Source organism: Phalacrocorax carbo, chromosome 1 (assembly GCF_963921805.1).
Source record: "Phalacrocorax carbo chromosome 1, bPhaCar2.1, whole genome shotgun sequence".
Lineage (NCBI taxonomy): Eukaryota > Metazoa > Chordata > Aves > Suliformes > Phalacrocoracidae > Phalacrocorax > Phalacrocorax carbo.
Window position 1 is genome coordinate 27,411,569 of NC_087513.1, and position 15,908 is coordinate 27,427,476.

Here is a 15,908-nt window from a genome sequence, read left to right on the forward strand (position 1 = left end):
TAGGTGCTGTCAGAGGAAGCGTTGGGAGAAAGAGAGGCAATGTTGTCTGCAGGACAAGGGGCATAAAGAGAAACACAGTGAGTTCCAACCGCACGCAACGAGAAAACTTCTCGGCATGAGGACGATCGAGCAGTTGAACAGCTTGCCCCGGGAGTTTGCTCAGCCTCCATCTGTGGGGGCTTTGCAGAGCAGAGTGGAAGGAGACCTGAGCAGTGTGGTCTGACCTTGTAGCTGAGTCTGCTCTGGGGAGGTGGTTGGCCTGGAGACTTCCTGAGGACCCTTCCAACCTGAATTCCCCAACGCTTCCATCTATTTTGCTTTGCTTTCACTGTGCTTGTAGGAAAGGGGGAAAGAATTGTTTTGGGAGCAAGCAGGGATTACAGTGACAACAATGCAGTGCCTGCAGAAGCAGATATATTTTGTATCACCTTTTGGGTGCTTTAGCACTGCTCTTCCGCTTGCCACATTGGCAGGGGATATGAATGCAATCCAACTTCTTCTTTGGCATGGTGCTGATCTTCTTAGAAAGACAACTCTGGCTTCATGGCTGTGGATTGTGCTCGCATGTCTACACATGTTGAGTAAATGTTTTTTGTTGTCCTTAAAGGGGCTGAGTTGTCAGAGTCTCTGCACTCATTTATGGACCTTTTTGGTAATTGCACCAAGTGTTAACGACATGTTGAGACCTGTCTTGAACCTGGGCTCAGTGATGTCTTCTGATACACCTCCTTCCCATGACAAGAGTGGATGTGGACACTGAGGAGAACTTCCACCCACAGCACTCTCTTAGAATCCCTGCATCTGTTGCTAAGCTCTATGTAACCCTACTGCCCAGGGACTACCTGCCTTTTGTTTCTGCTTGTGGGGATCTGCTTGCGCATAGCTTTGCACCCATGGGCGTTCCTTCTTGAAGGCCGTTATGTATGCTTAAAAGCTAGGATGAAGACAATAGCCCTTTTTCCTCACGGTGGTAGCCAGATAAAAGCACTGCATTACCCCTAGGGGCATGCTTTGTCTTGCTCATACGCATCTGCCCAAAACCACCTGTCACTAAACACCAGCTTCATGTCTTCTCCCCCTGCCCTAGTCTGTTAGCCTGTATCAATGGGAAGCTGGAGGGAAAGGCACCTGGGTAAACTCTGGCATCTAAACAGCTTTAGGAACAAAGCACGTTTGATGGGTGTTACTCTGGGAAAAAAAGTCCTTCCAAGTCATGACAGCGTTTGAGGAGACCATAGGCTGGCTTGACGTGAATAGTCACAGCATTAATGTAGCATCCTGCAGACGTAGCACCCTTGCAGTTAGATGTGAATGTTCATATTTGTAGTGCTCCCTATGGAGAGTTTCTTTATCAGTTTAGACTGTAGCTGCCGAGCCAAAGTGATTCACAGATACCAATATGCATCTAGAGAACGAACGTGCCTGCAGTGAGTATTTCATCATGTAATGGTAGTGCAAGAGTAAGGTGTGTGGAGGGGGTTGTGTTACGGTTTCTCAGTTGGCAACGAAAAGGCAGAGGCAGGGCCAGGAATGGCTGTTGCTGTCCTAGTCAAGCATGTAGGCAAAGATGTGGTTGTTTTTACCAATCCCGTTTCCTCTCTTTCTGTTTATGACCTTAGAGAGCTACTGACGGAAAGCACGGACGGTGAAGACACGGAAGAATCTTCTGCAGGTGGTGCAGCAGGCAAGGCAGTTCTCAGCAGCTCCTGCCCTGTGAGGACTGCTGACTACACATGGGCTGCGCTTGCTCAGGACAGAGGAGGTACGATCCTTAACTGTGGAAGAGCCGATGAGGAAAATCGCTGTGGCCTGTAGTAGAACCGTTCCTCATCTTTCAGATGCCGGGCTTGGATGATGGGGAAAAAGCAGAGTGAGAGAAACACAGTGTGTCACTTCTTACCTCCTTTTCAGGTGCCCTGTCATGGGGAGGAGCAGAGCAGGAGGAAGATACTGAACCTCCTGGGGATTTTGAGGTACTTTCTGTGAGGGACATAGCGGGGTCCCCCACTGTTCACTTGCTTTTGGGATTATTTCCCTCTGGGCTCACTGACCTCTGCTGCTGCTCCCACCACACACTTGCCACTGGGGGCCCTTGCAATACTTGCGCTCCAGGCCAGCTCTTCATTTAGGACTGGGACAAAGGCAGGACACCCTAATGACCTGGGTCTCATAGCAACTGGCCCTTGAGTTTCATTTCTAGTACAGTATAGAAGCAGTGGTGTTTCCCCCTGCTTCCCCCTGGTAGCTTGGAGGTGCTCGGGCTGAGAAAGACAGAGAGAGGTCATCAGTTCTGCAGGTGCCTGCTGGTAGCGAACATAATTTCTTATCTTTGAATTCCCTCTGAAGACTGACCTAATTATGTAACTTAAGAAGTAAAAATCACACCCCGTGTTCTCATGTTCTTATCACATTCTTCATGCTCACGTAACAACATTTCTTTAGGACCGGGTCACACAGCTGCAGCAGAAGCTTGCCGATGCTCTGAAAAAGCAATCTATGGCAGAAGCTTCACTGGAAGTGACTATGCGCTACAACAGTGACCTGGAGGAAGACAAGCTGTGCTTGCAAAAGGAATTGGACAGGGTTGAAGCTGAGGTACGGAAAGGTTGTCATTGGAGGAATAAACCTGGGCTGTTCCTTCCTGTACATCATGAAAAAGGGCAAAACAGTATTCTGGGAGACAGTAGGAGAGAGATCTGAGGAAGTTAACAACGGTCCCTTGTTATAATTCATTAAACCTTCAGCCAGGTGGCCCCCCCTTCCTCCTCCAGAGCACAAGGTAGTGTTACCTGAATCATCAAAAAGCCAACTGGTTTCTCTTGCAAGTAAGAGACAATCTCGCTCCTCAGCCCCACAGCAGAAGCTCCTGTTCAGGCTCTGGGGTAGCATTGCAGCAACATCCTTTCTCCTTCCTCCCCTCCCTGGTGATAAACGCAGCTGCCCCTCTGGCAAGCTCCTCACAAGCTGGAGGGACAAGGCAGTGTGTTAGGAGCAGCCTTCTGGTGGCTAGGTACGAACAGAGCGGTTTGGCCTCTCTCAGAACTCACCTCTGCTCTGTGGCACTACTTCCCTGTTCAGGATATTGCACTCTTTCTTTATATTCTTCTGTTTGTATACAGCAGGTGTTCCTTCTTTGTAGCTTCCTAAATATGTGTGAAGGTCATTGTCCTTGTTTTGGGTGCACAGTGTGTAAAACAATGTGAACCTTCTTCATGGTCAACGGAACTTTGACAGAGCTGTTAGGGTTTGGGCTTTTTTTAATAGTACAGGTGTCAGAACCACGTGGATTGAACTAAGCAAGAAGCAGAGCTTGCTTGTACGTGGTGTGTTTGCATTGTATATGCAAAGCAGCATCTCTGCATCTTTTCTTTCCTGCTTCTTTGGCCCTGCTGTAATTTGCCAGCCTTAAGCAGCCTTCTGGCAAGTGACCTGGAAGCCGCTTTCTGAGGCAGGGACCACATTTTGCAGCGTTCTTCAAAAACTGGAGCAGAGAGGCCTCAGAGCTCTGAAATAAAAATCATCTTAAATCTCCTTGGGAGGGAGCTGTGAAGAAGCTGTAGGAGAAGGATGAACTATTTAAGTCACATTTTCAATGGAGGAGCAAACAAGGGGATACAAAGAGTGTCACGAGTCACTGGAAGGGTGTGAGGGTCCGTGTCGGTGCTTAGAACTGTGCTATAGGAAACCAATGTAGGGACGGGAGAGGCCAGTATAAAAATGACAAAGTAACACCGTTTGTGTTCATTTGCTAGTAGAAGTGAAGGTTTGCGGGTACTTGAAATGATTACAGTTCTTTGAGGAGAGGCCACGTGCAGATATATGCAGTACTTGAATCCTGCAGCAGCAGTTGACTCCTCTCTGTCAAAGCTCACCTGACTACTGTGGATTCTTCCTGTGATTTTACAGCTGCGGCAGCTGGAAGAACAGCATCTTCAGTCCGAGCGTTGTGTTCATGACTTGCAGACGGCCTTGGATAATAAGGAAAGAGAAGTAATAGCTTCGTCCCAGAAACTGCAGGACCTCCTGTTGGCATCTTCTGGGACTAACACCACTGTAAAACAACTGGAGGAACACGTGCAACGGTAAGAGAATAACACAGTGAAGCAAGGTGCCTGTCGCTTTTTGGGACTGTGCGAAAACAACAGGAGAGCCTTGTAGCATCACAGCAAGTTAATACACGATTTTGCTGGATGCGTCTCGTTTAGATTATGGTATTTCACACTGTTCTTTCAGACTTGGTGCTCTGGGGCATTTCCATAATTAGACCTGTATTTCTCTTTAAGCCTTGAAATTGAAAATGCCAGATTGGAAGCCACAGTCCAGCAACAAAGCAATAGGATTGAAGCCCTTCAGAGAGACCTGCAAGCCTCTGCCTCAGTAAGCTGCTCATAAACTTCCTTTCTTGTGATTTCCTGAGCCTAGTTCACTGTTTCTGCGGGAAAATGTTAAGATGAGGTTTTCCTGGAGAGCCACGGGGACCTCAGTTCCTGCGTTCTTCTGAATAAAGGCTGCTCAGAAAACGGCCTGGTCCATTCCCCACCTTTCTGGTTTTGAGAGTTTTCCCATGCTACTAGAGCAAGTCCTACTTAATGCTGTAAAAGGCAAGGATTTGGTACTAGTTCATTTTCTTCATAGTAGCTTGTCTGGTGCTATGTTCTGACTTTGTGATGAGAACAACACTGGGATGATTTAGTTATTGCTGAACAGCGCTTGCACAGTGTCAAGGCCTTTTCCATTTCTCATACTGCCCCTCCAGCAAGTAGGCTGGGGGTGCACAGGAAGCTGGAGCAGGGGGGCACAGCCAGGACAGCTGACTCCAAAAGACGATCCCATGTGACGTCATGCTCACCAATAAAAGATGGAGCCGTAAGAATCAGGGACGTTTGGAGATAGGGCATTTGTCTTTCCAAGTAACCATTACATGTGATGAAGCCCTGTTTTCCAGGAAGTGGCTGAAAGACTGCCTGCCGATGGGAAGTATTGCACAAATTCCTTATTTTGCTTTGCTCGCGCATGCAGCTTTAGCTTTACCTATGAAACCTATGTCTTTATCTCAACCCACAAGTTGTCACACTCTTACCCTGCCAATGCTCACCCCCATCAGGCCGGCGGGGGGGAGGTGAGCGAGTGTCTGTGTGGTGTTTAGCTGCCTAGCAGGGTTAAACCACGACAGACGGTGTATCGGATGGATGTTGTGGGCAGGAGGGAGACCTGTGTTTGAAAGCTGAGAGAGGAGACGGGACTTGGGACATCCATGTTACCTTAGCAGCTTTGTCACAGCTTGCCCTTGAGACCACGTTAGCCTCCTTTCCCACCTGTGAATGGGTGCTGGTTCCATCCGCCATGCAGGGGGCTGAGGTAAAGAATAATTAGGTGAGGTGACGCTGTACAGTAGCGGGCAGAGCATTTTCTTCCTCTCAGAAGACATACAGCTGTTACAGAAGCAGAGAGGGTAGGGTATTTTCTAGCGGCAGGCACGCGAGAAATTATTGTATTATGAAGTATGTATTACTATGAACTGTATTACCTGTCACTTCTAGAGCATTCATTCTTTCCACCAGCTTCAATTGCTGTTCTTGGTTATGCTTCCTGAGGTGTGTTTTACACTCCGCATTAACCTTAACCATAGGTCTTGGATGGGGAGAGGAGAGCTTATCCCCATGTCCATTTAAGTTACTGCTTTCTATTGCAGTCTTGTCTTCCTGGTCACCTTAGTTTTCCCTCTTGCCACTGTTGCTTTCACAGGTGCAAAAGCAGAACATGCTGGCTCTGACATCAAAGGAATTGCACAGCACATGGGAAGAGCAATTGAAGTCAGGATCCCACCTTGAAGAGCGTGTTGGTCAGAGTGGCAGGGCAAAGGCTGAACTCTTGGAACAGGTGAGCCCAGAAAACTCTCCAGACACCTAGCCAATACCCAGGAGAACCATGTTCACCTTTTTGTCGAGTTTGTAAACGCTCGGCTTGCTCTGTTATTCCTGCCATTCCTGCCATGAGTAACTCATCATTTGGGGGTCATGCAGGAGGCAACAGATAGAGAAGTACTGCAGCTTCTCTGTGGAGAACGCTAGCTGCACGTACTGCACGTCAATATTGTTCCTACGCTCTGTGTGTCATGTACCTTTTCTATCTTGAAAGCATGACGGTAAAGGACAGCAAGTGAGGAAGCTGGTAGAGGGGATATGCATAGACGAATTGCATCTGTGCGAAGAACTGAGAATAAACTTCGAACTGCAGAAAGACTGTGAGAGGTACGACTTTTTAGTACGGTGAAGAGGTATCCCTGAGTAGAAGCCAAGCCTTATTGGACTTCAACATAAAAACAGGCATACGTAGCCGTTTGTGAGCAAATTCAAGCCTCCTGTTAGTTCTTGCAAGGCACTTCTGTGCATGAGCCTATAGTTTTCAATACCTGCCAAACAAACTGCAAGTACAGGTTGCCCTGCAGTTCTAGGGGAAGGAGGTACTTTATTACTCCTTTTAGGCAAAATCTGGACCATACCAAGACACCTGTGGCATGGGAATGCTGGCTTTTCTCAGCAATTCCTGCTGCACCAAGCATGCTGAAGATGAAGCGAGCCATGTCTGCACTGTTTACGTGAGAGTATGTGAAAAAGGCCGGTTGTTCCTTGCTTCATTGTTTCCTTGATTAATTTGCTGTGTAGGTTAAGCAGGCTTCTGAGCAGAGCTACGAAGGAATTAAGCGTGTATGAGAAGAGAGAGATGGAGTCCCAGCTCAGTTTACAGGGAGAAATGAAGAACAGCTGCTCTGAACTAGTCAATGAAACTGGCAGATTGAGAACAAAGGTGAGCCCTAGTTTGTTTGGGCTTCTCTTGGGGATTTTCTTTTGGTTGTCCAGGTTTCTTCTTTCTTCTGAGACCTGTATAACCTTTTTCCTATCTGTTTTTGGTATAGTCAATCACCTGTTCTCTTCCTGATGTTCCTTCTGTTGTTGCAGTAATAGTAGATGATCATAAACGCTGTTGTAGTTGTCTTCATGGGGAACAATGAATGTGCAGAGTGGTATCTGCAAAGGCACATCTGCAAGGGCGATCCGAGAGCTGTAGCAAGGCTGGCAGGGTCCATGACCTCACGGGCCAGGGAACAGTCCCACAGGCCCTCAGCAAGAAGAGCAGAACAGGTCCAGTGACAGTAAGCGGGCCCAACCAAGAGTGCAAATCACCAGGCCAGTCCATGGGGACGCGCAGGTCTGCAATCCAACCAGGACATTACGTCCATGGGTGAGGGTCAGGGCTGAGAGCAGGGAGGCCCAGCACAGGCTGGGCTGCAGCTCGAGGCTGTGGCAGCATCTCCTCGGTCTGACAGATGAACTCCTCCTCAGGAAGAGAAGGAAGTAACACGGCCATATCTCAGAACAACCCTATTAAGTTGGCTTTGCCCAAGATCACCCCTTGAGCCCTGTCTCAGGCACCAGCTGAGCAAGAAGCAGTTCAGGTTTTGCTTTTCTAAACAGTGTCGTTGATTCCCAGGACACGATGCGCTCAGGTGACGCAGGAAAAAGTTCTGTAACTTATTGCTCGCTGGTAGTTGTCTCAGTGTTTCTTTCCCTTGTCATGGGGACCCAGGAGTAGAGTTCCCAGAAGGGTTTTTGAGGTTGCTCTGGCTGTTCAGTAGCGTGTCACCTTTTATCTACTTCTCCAGTCATTACTGAGATCTGTTGCTAAAGCAGCCATGTATCAGAGCTATGTTCGTGTTTAGAAGGTGGTATTGTAGAATGAGTCAACTGCTTTTCCCTATTTTCACAGCAGAGGAGCCGACATCATTACCAATCAGAAAATGCTGGAGCAGAGAAGTCCCAGTTCCAGAAAACACAGAGGAGTTATGCTGAGATGAAGCGTTTCCCTTCCACCCACTAACTCGGGGCCCGGAGTTGCCAGGCAGCGAGGAAGAGGATCCACAGGCACCACTTGGGCAGGAAGACAACAGTTTTGTGCTGCTAGCACCCTGCATTTAATTTCAAGTATTTTGTTCCAACTTGGTATTTAACAAACTTTGTAATCCAGTACGTGTCTTTGTTTCCTTCTGTTCCCCCTGCTGGCTTTGCTTCTCCCCTCCCTGTTCACGTTGCTGTACCCTCTTATTCCTTCCGCATGCCTCTAGCACAGAAGAGAACCTGTCTGGTTGCTGCAAAATCGTGACGACTGCTAGAACTGTCATGATGTTTTAGGAGAACTGCTGTGTTTGTTAAAAAATTTAGGTTCTTTGGACCTAGCTGCTATGGGTGAGGAAAGTCATATTCTTCCAAGACTGATTCGGGCTTTCTCCCTAGGCAGGCAGTTAAGACTCTCTCTGTCCTCAGTCTGTGTGAAAATCAGTTATGCTGACGACTTCGAAGGTGAAAGAGAAGCAAAGCCCTAAGTCTGAGCAAAAGCTCTCCTCTGCTCACTTCAGCTCAGTTCACAGCCGCATCTTCAGCCTGTCCTGGAGGCAAGGCAAATGGCCAGCATGCATCTGTGTCCTTTTCTTCTGGCACTGGCTAGGCTTGAAGCACAACTGTGTTAAGGTCTGGTGTGGACTAGAGTTGAGGTATGGCTAAACATCAGTTCCCAGGATCCTCTGTATGTTACAGCAATACTTCTTGTGGTCCAGGCAGAAGGCAGTGGGTGAGCTTCTCGTAGCCATGAAACACTGGCAAATCCCACAGGTTTTGATCCCATGGGGAGCTGACCGATTGGTAGCCCACAAAGGGAAAAGACGTTAAGAAATTTCTCCAGCCCGCACCAGAGCGGTCAAAGGGAAGTTCAGCTTTTGGTACTTTCTAGCATCTCTCCACAGAGAAAGCAGGTGCAGAACATCTTGGCCTTCACTTTGTGTTCTCACTGTGATCGACTGGGACATGACCTCTTTTCAGCTTTGTTCCTAACGTGCTCTGTGCTGCTGCCTTGTCAGTGAGAGGGAAAAGTTCTTGGCTGGTGGAGCAGCAGCAGAACAGCAATTCAGTGTTGGCATGTGGTGCAACAGGAGCTGAGAGCAGTTACAACGGGGTAGGGGGTGAGGAGGTAAAAAGAAGTCTATTCAATTCCTTCACTTGCAAGTCCATGTCCAGTGTCACTGTGGGCCCACTCCTGATGATCTCAGAGTGGCCATGATAGTCAGGGGAGGCTTCTGATGCCTGGAAGACAGAGAATGCACAGCATGGATGCACGGGTCTTCATAGCTCATTGGGCACATCAGATCTGCCCACACACAGCACCTCTTGGTAACAGCAGAGCTGTGTCTAATGTACTACCCTAAGACTGGCCAGATAAATTTGGATAAAATCCTATTGTCAGCAGCTTTTTCTTACATACAAAATAAATTGGGAAATATCTCCAGTGATCCTAACCTTTCAAGTTGCAGGCCTGATTGTATTCAGTTAGACCTCCTGCCCAATGCAATGAGCCATTTGCCTGAGTCTGGCCTAATCTTAGCTTTAACTGTAGTCTTCATTTGACTACATGCAATGAACAAAAGAACTGCAAAATGTATTCAACATCTGCAAGCACAAAGACAAAGATGAGAACAACTTTCTTAGGCAAAGTCTCATTGTGAGGCATGATGCCACCACTGAAGATTGGCCAGATTTAGACAAGGAAATTTTGATTTCTAAAGACAGATCATGAGGAAAGAACTTTTTGGAACTTCTCCACTTCCCCAACCATTTCTTCTTCATCTCATCTGTGCACCTTCTGAGCTGCTGAGATAGTCCCCCAGAAGCACTGGTCAGTGACTAACCTCTGGGTGGCAGTGCCAAAGTATCTGTCCTCATGCTAATACCCCTCCTGCCATCAGTTTATGACTTCTCTGCTGTGGACCAGTACAGGAGCCTGTGCTGCTACATGCTGAACCAGGATTGTGGAAATGCTCCAGCAGAAAGGAATTAGTATCTCAGCCGAATCAGTTTTCCACCATGCTTTTGTCAGGCCAATGCAGAAGGCAGCACGAGGAAAGCAGCAAGCAGTAGGGAGTGGCAATTTCTCAGCTACTGCCAAAATAATGACATAGCCTCAGACAGAGTGAGTGGACCCCAGTGGACACTGGTTGGTCACCAAGTGACACCAGCTGCATTAAAACACTTGAGTGTCAAGTGGAGTTGTTCTATTCTCAGTGTTTTCTGTTTACAGCTGCAGTGATATGCCTATAATTAGATTCATTCAGCTTGCCACAATCTGACATGCAGCCACATTTTTGTATTTTTTGGACTCCTGTTTCCTACAGCACTGTTCAAGACCTGGAAGTAGAGAAGAACCACCACATTCCAGGTGTACCTAGGAAATAACCAGCTACAGAAGTCCACCTACTCAGTCCTCATCTCCTCAAATGCATGAAGATAGGCATTGCAACTTTGACAAATCACTCTTCACACATACACCAAAGCACACTTGGCAAAAACATACTGAAATAATGTTCCGCCTCCTCTCCAGGTGAACACCCTTTACAGTTATGTATAGTAGTGAATACCTGGGCTGTAAAACCAAAATGGCGTTTCAAAGATACCAAATTTATTCAAACAATAAATTGCACCTGTTCTTCACATAATTGAGAATGAGAGCTCTGCTTAGGAGCAACAGTACTGTAAACTCCCAATAAAGGCAAACGACATAAGAAGCAGCAGTAAACTCTATGACAACACATAAGCTGATGAAATCTGGCTGCTTAGCAGCCTGATCGTAGACTATGCAATACCCAAGCAAATAACTTGAATTTGTGTTTTGATTTGGGATCAGTTTCTTTTTGTCTGATGCTGGTTTGATTTTAAACGTTAAGTGTGCAAAATAATTTTAGAAAGTCTCAGCCCTTCAAGAAATTTAAGCTAGTCTGAACTTTAAAAAGAAAACTAGTAATCAGTATGTGAGGCTCATAGAAAAACCATTTACCAGCTGAAGCTTTCAGGGCACTTTGCTGGGAACTAATACGGTTCTCTCCCTCAATAGCAACTGAAAATTATGTCTAAGCCTGTTCCAAATTCAAGTTTATCATCATGTGAAAAACAGCTGACACAAACTCTAAGCACAAACACCATGCATTTCAGCAGCCAACAAACCAAATAATAAATACATCATTAACTTTCTGCCTACTCTGTAATTTGCTAAGGTGGTCCGTCGCTGGAATGAGTAAGGTCCCCATACCTCTCCAGCAGAATGTTTCCCACAAATTATCTGTGCTCGTTAACACCTCTGGGCAGGGGTATGATACAAGCACTGTAGACTCAGAATATCCGATGTGTTACATCAACTATGAGGATGCACCAAACCCAACCACACCCAGCCACAGCTCTGACCCAACAAAGCACCATAGCTCAAATAATTTTACTAACATCACTGAAATCACTGATACACTTCACATTGAACTGGTATGTAAAATCTTCATGCGGTTGGATTCTGGACATTCAGCATTTTTCAGGACGATCAATAGACTGGAAAGAAAAATGAGTCACAAGCAATGAAACCGTTTGTCTGTTGCTTCTTGGTATGAGAACAGGAGAGGCTTCAAGGTAGTAAAGAGCTTTTTGTAATGAATTTCATTTGGGAAGGCTCCGGGGAGAATCTTATTGATTAGGGAGGAAGGGAGGAGTAAAGAAGAACAGCAGCCTTTTGGCATCCAGTGACAGGCTGAGAAGTAATGGCCACAAACTGAAATCTGAAACACAGGAAATTTCAATTAAATGTAAGAAAAAAAAACCACAAACAAACCATTTTTAGTAGCAGGGTACACTCATAGGTCAGAATTTTAAAAAAATGTTGAGAATCACCACATCAGTAGGAATGCTACCCTCTGTTCCCTTGGGAATTTAAATAAATTCTCAGTGAATTACAGTCCTACTTTTAGCAGACATTTCTCACTTTCTTATGCTTTATAATTTGTAAGTAGTTTAATTAAAAGAAGGCAGACAAAACTTTTATTGTGCTTTGTTCTCAACTAAAATGTAACTAAACCTAATAAATCCAATTATGATCTACCTGGCTCCACAACAACACACTCTGTCCATTTGAATGATAACTGTATAGAGGTACACAATATGCATATGCTTGCCCAAAAAGTGTAAGCCAGTGAATCTATGTGGTTCTGAATATGCTAGAAAGTCTCTTCTGTTACACATAACTCTTTTACTATCTTGAAAAGAACATTTCTTGTTCATCACTTAGAGGAATCCAGAAGAAATCCATTCCACATTCTCAATAGAAAGCTAGCTGTTAATCCTACTGTGTGCACATGTGCATGGGATATGGTGTGAGTGTCAGACTGGACTGGGAACAAGTAAAACTGCCACCATTCGACTCAGCATACCCACCGACTGTACAGGCCTCCAGATGTGGCACACCAGAAGCACCATCACAGCTCCAGCTCTCCACCTAGACACAAAAGCGGTTACAGTCACTGCCTGCAGGATGCGTGTAACCACCCAGTTCTCTTCAAAGCCTCAGAGCAAGCAATGCCACAAAATGCAATCTTCCTAGACAGCTTTTCTGACTGTTCCACCCCTCCTATCAATGCAGCAATTGCAAAGCAGATGTACTAAACCAGATGATTAGAGCCACATGGTTATCAGCCCTACAGGTCTTTACTGCAGTTTTTCCTTCTTGGTAAACAAAATACAATGATTTAATAGGGGGAAAATACAGGTTGGAAAAATGGAATTTTAGACTGCCACTTTGGACGTCAGTGGTACAAGACTGTGAGCTAAATTATCCAGCTACAGTGAATCAAGTGGAAGGAAAGGTGTACCTTTAGCAGACTAACTTGAATACCACAGCTTATGCAACACTTAAGCCACACTTAAGCTGTATTTGGAAATCTTCCCGTGGTACACAGGTCTTATGCAGGGCATCAGAACAGGGATGGAACATTTCATGCAGACAGGAATAGAAACAAGTTACTAGATGGTACTGAGAGAAAGCTATAGATAAACTACATAGAACACACTGAAAGGGCAAAGCAACACATTAGGAAATACGAACATCTTAAAAAACCCCAAACAAACAAACAAAAAAAGCAAACAAAAAAACCCACAAACCCAACCAAATAAAAAAGGAACTACTAAAAATAAAAAATAGGAATGGATTAAAACTGAAACCAAAAATCTGGGCATGTTCCACATCACCCATGAGCCTAAGAAGTTAAAGAAATGGTATGAATGAAGATCAAAAAGTTGGCAAAAATTAATACAAACAACTGATAATCATTTTAGTAATAGATACTAGCTATTCTTTTTGCATCTTTTTTGGCTAATAATGAATGAACAGTTCCTGTTGTGCTCACATGACTATATCCACAGGCCCCATCAGCACCCTCTTATCTTCAAAGCATTACACTATATTTCAACCTGCTACCAAAGTCCCTACCAGCGCAAGCTGACTCACTGATCACAGGGGTTTTTACTGATACCATTCTGAAATATTTGGCACTTGACAAGGACTGTAGGGTCTCCTGGTCTTGGTTGGGGACTGACCTGTAAAAACCAAAAGTTTTTGTGACTGAGCATGTGTCCACTTGAAAAAGGACTTCAGCAGAAATACCTCCTCCTGGAAAGTGCGTAGAGATGGATTGTGATTACTCTATATTGCCATCTTGTAAATTAAATCCTGCCTTTCTTCTAAGATCTCTGGAAGAAAACAAATATACCCAATTAACAAAAGGAATTCGGCTCTCCGTTTCTCCATTAAACAGTCAGACTGATTACAGAGATACTCTCTAACTTGCTACTCATAGCCGTTTCCCAATACTCATAAAATTAGGTTCTGCAAACTGAATTTACTTAGCTGTGGTTTCAGCAAAAGGGTTTTCTGTCTTTTCTTTTTTAATAATTATTATTTTAGCACTTCCTTCTAGCGATCAGGTCTGAAACCATATAACACTTCTAATCCACTGAGAATCAACTAATGAAAGTGACTGCACATCAGCCACTTTGATACAAGAGAACACTGCCAGAAGCAAACAGGCTTGATAAAGCCGTGAAGATTCATTCTGGAGACAAAAATGAAGGTTTTAATAACTGTACTATTATTAGTCATGACGGAGAAGAAGATATTTCAAAGAGCTGAATCTCCTCCCTAAAAAGCGGCACTATATTCCTCTTCTGTAGCAATAACTATTTTCACTGCTAATCATAGTGAAACGTGTTCTTCTGTTTTAATTAGGTTTTGTTTGTCATCTCTCCATTTTTCACAAATTCATATGCAAGAAGCAGTTCCTAAAGACAGGAAGAAGTGTTCTGGCAGTTACCTAGGGTATACTCTACTACAGCATTACCCCAAAATCATATGGTATCTTATGGTAAGGTTTTACCAACCTGAACTGCGTAGTTAGCGGCAGCACCGTAGCAGGACAACGTTGAGAATGATTCCCAATTTATCTATGCCAAAGGCGCAGCCTGCCTTTTGATTTCTGTACCACGTTTTTGTACAGTGTTTGTGCAGTTTTGTGGCGGTGCCAACTCGGCCACATTCACTGCAAAGTAACTTTCTGATTCTGTCGTGGGTAAGGCATGTAACTAGATGATATCCCCCTCCATCCCATTTCCTACTATATTAATCCTTGCTGTCTGTTCCTCTGGCATCCATTCACCCAGCACTCAAGCAGCCCTGCTAAATAAACCAGGACACGAATTTCGTCAGATAATTATTTTGTCCGTAACTCCTTTAAGAGGTTTTCTTGTTCTGCGCTACACGCGCTCTCCCAGTTTGTGCCATTTGCTTTGAAGCAAATTAGGACGAGCAGCGCAGACCCCGCCGGGGGCCGGCGGAGAACTGCTGCTGCCAGGGACACCAACCCGCCCCCCGAGAGCTTCACGGCAGCGACCCCCAGCACCGCGCGGGGTGCACAACCCCCCGGTACCCGCCGGGCCTGTCACCTCCCACCGCCGCAGCCCGCCGCCTGAGGGGCGGAAAGCGACATCGCTACCGCGTGACACACCTGACAAGCGGCTCGCGCCAGCAAAGCGGGAACTCACCCCGAAGGCGCGTACGCCGCCGTCCCGCTTCATATTTAAGCGCCTCCATAACGCACCCGACCCGGCCGGAGTCGCGCATGCGCGGGCTCAGCCGTCGCCACGCAACGGCGCCTGCGCGGGGTTCGCAGTTGTGTGGAGGCGGCGGCCCGAGGGCTGCCGCTGTCATCGGGGAGCGCGACCCTGCCCGCGGGCTGCTGGCCCTCCGCTCCGCTCCGCTCCAGCCGGGCCGGGGCCGCGGCCGCTGCTGGGCGCTCCGCTCCTCTGCCCCCGCCCGGGGCTCGGCACAGCCCACCCGGTGCCTCCTGCCGCCGCTTCTCTAAGGCGGGACCGTGCCCGCGCCCCCGCCGCGGGATGAAGAGGATCTTCGGGTTCGGGAGGAAGAGAAAGGGGCAGCCGCCCTCCGGCAGCGCCTCCCTGCCTTCCCCTGCCGGGGCCTATGAGCTCCGGCAGAAGGATCTGGGCAAGCTGCACCGCGGGGCCGCCAGCGGCGACCTGGCCCAGGTGCGGCAGGGGCTGAAGAAGTACGGCATCGACGGGCGGGACAAGGCGGAGCGGTAAGGGGTGGGGGGCACTGGCGGGCGGGACGAGGCGGGGCGGTAACGGGGGGCACTGGCGGGCGGGACGAGGCGGGGCGGCGAGGGGAGGGGGCACCAACGGGCGGGGGGCGGCTCCCGGCGGCTCCAGGAGCTGGGGGCGACCGGCCGCGTTCGTCGCGGGGGGTGGCAGGACCGGCTCCGCAGCTGAGCTGGGCTCTCGGCTGGGTGTGGGAATCGGGCTTGTACTGCCAGAAACCCCCGACCGCGGCCTGGCACTGCCGCCTTACCCGTTTTGCACCGGCCTTCTCAGCTCCCTCATTCCCGGAGCCGTATTGCCTCGCGTGGGGGCGCGGGAGTGGAGGGGAGCTGGCTGCAGCCTGGCAAAGGCGGGTTGCAGGGGGAGCCTCACGGCCGTCTCCAA

At 47.4% G+C, this 15,908-nt stretch overlaps 1 protein-coding gene and 1 long non-coding RNA gene across 3 annotated transcripts in view; one reads left to right on the forward strand and one right to left on the reverse strand.

The window, feature by feature from the left end:
- Positions 1-4,371: 4,371 nt before the first annotated feature.
- Positions 4,372-15,283, reverse strand: LOC135312540 (uncharacterized). Its single transcript, XR_010372114.1, has 5 exons — positions 14,952-15,283; positions 13,452-13,604; positions 12,294-12,354; positions 5,528-11,641; positions 4,372-5,432 (listed from the first exon to the last, which is right to left on the reverse strand). It is a non-coding gene; the product is annotated as an uncharacterized LOC135312540 (long non-coding RNA).
- The window catches only part of LOC104048328 (ankyrin repeat domain-containing protein 26), a 59,124-nt gene continuing 58,274 nt past the window's right edge, over positions 15,059-15,908 (forward strand). For both annotated transcript variants that reach the window (XM_064446737.1, XM_064446747.1), the window contains exon 1: positions 15,059-15,505. In XM_064446737.1, the coding sequence (XP_064302807.1) occupies positions 15,303-15,505 (203 nt within the window). In that variant the 5' untranslated portion in view covers positions 15,059-15,302. The remainder of the gene's footprint in view (positions 15,506-15,908) is intronic.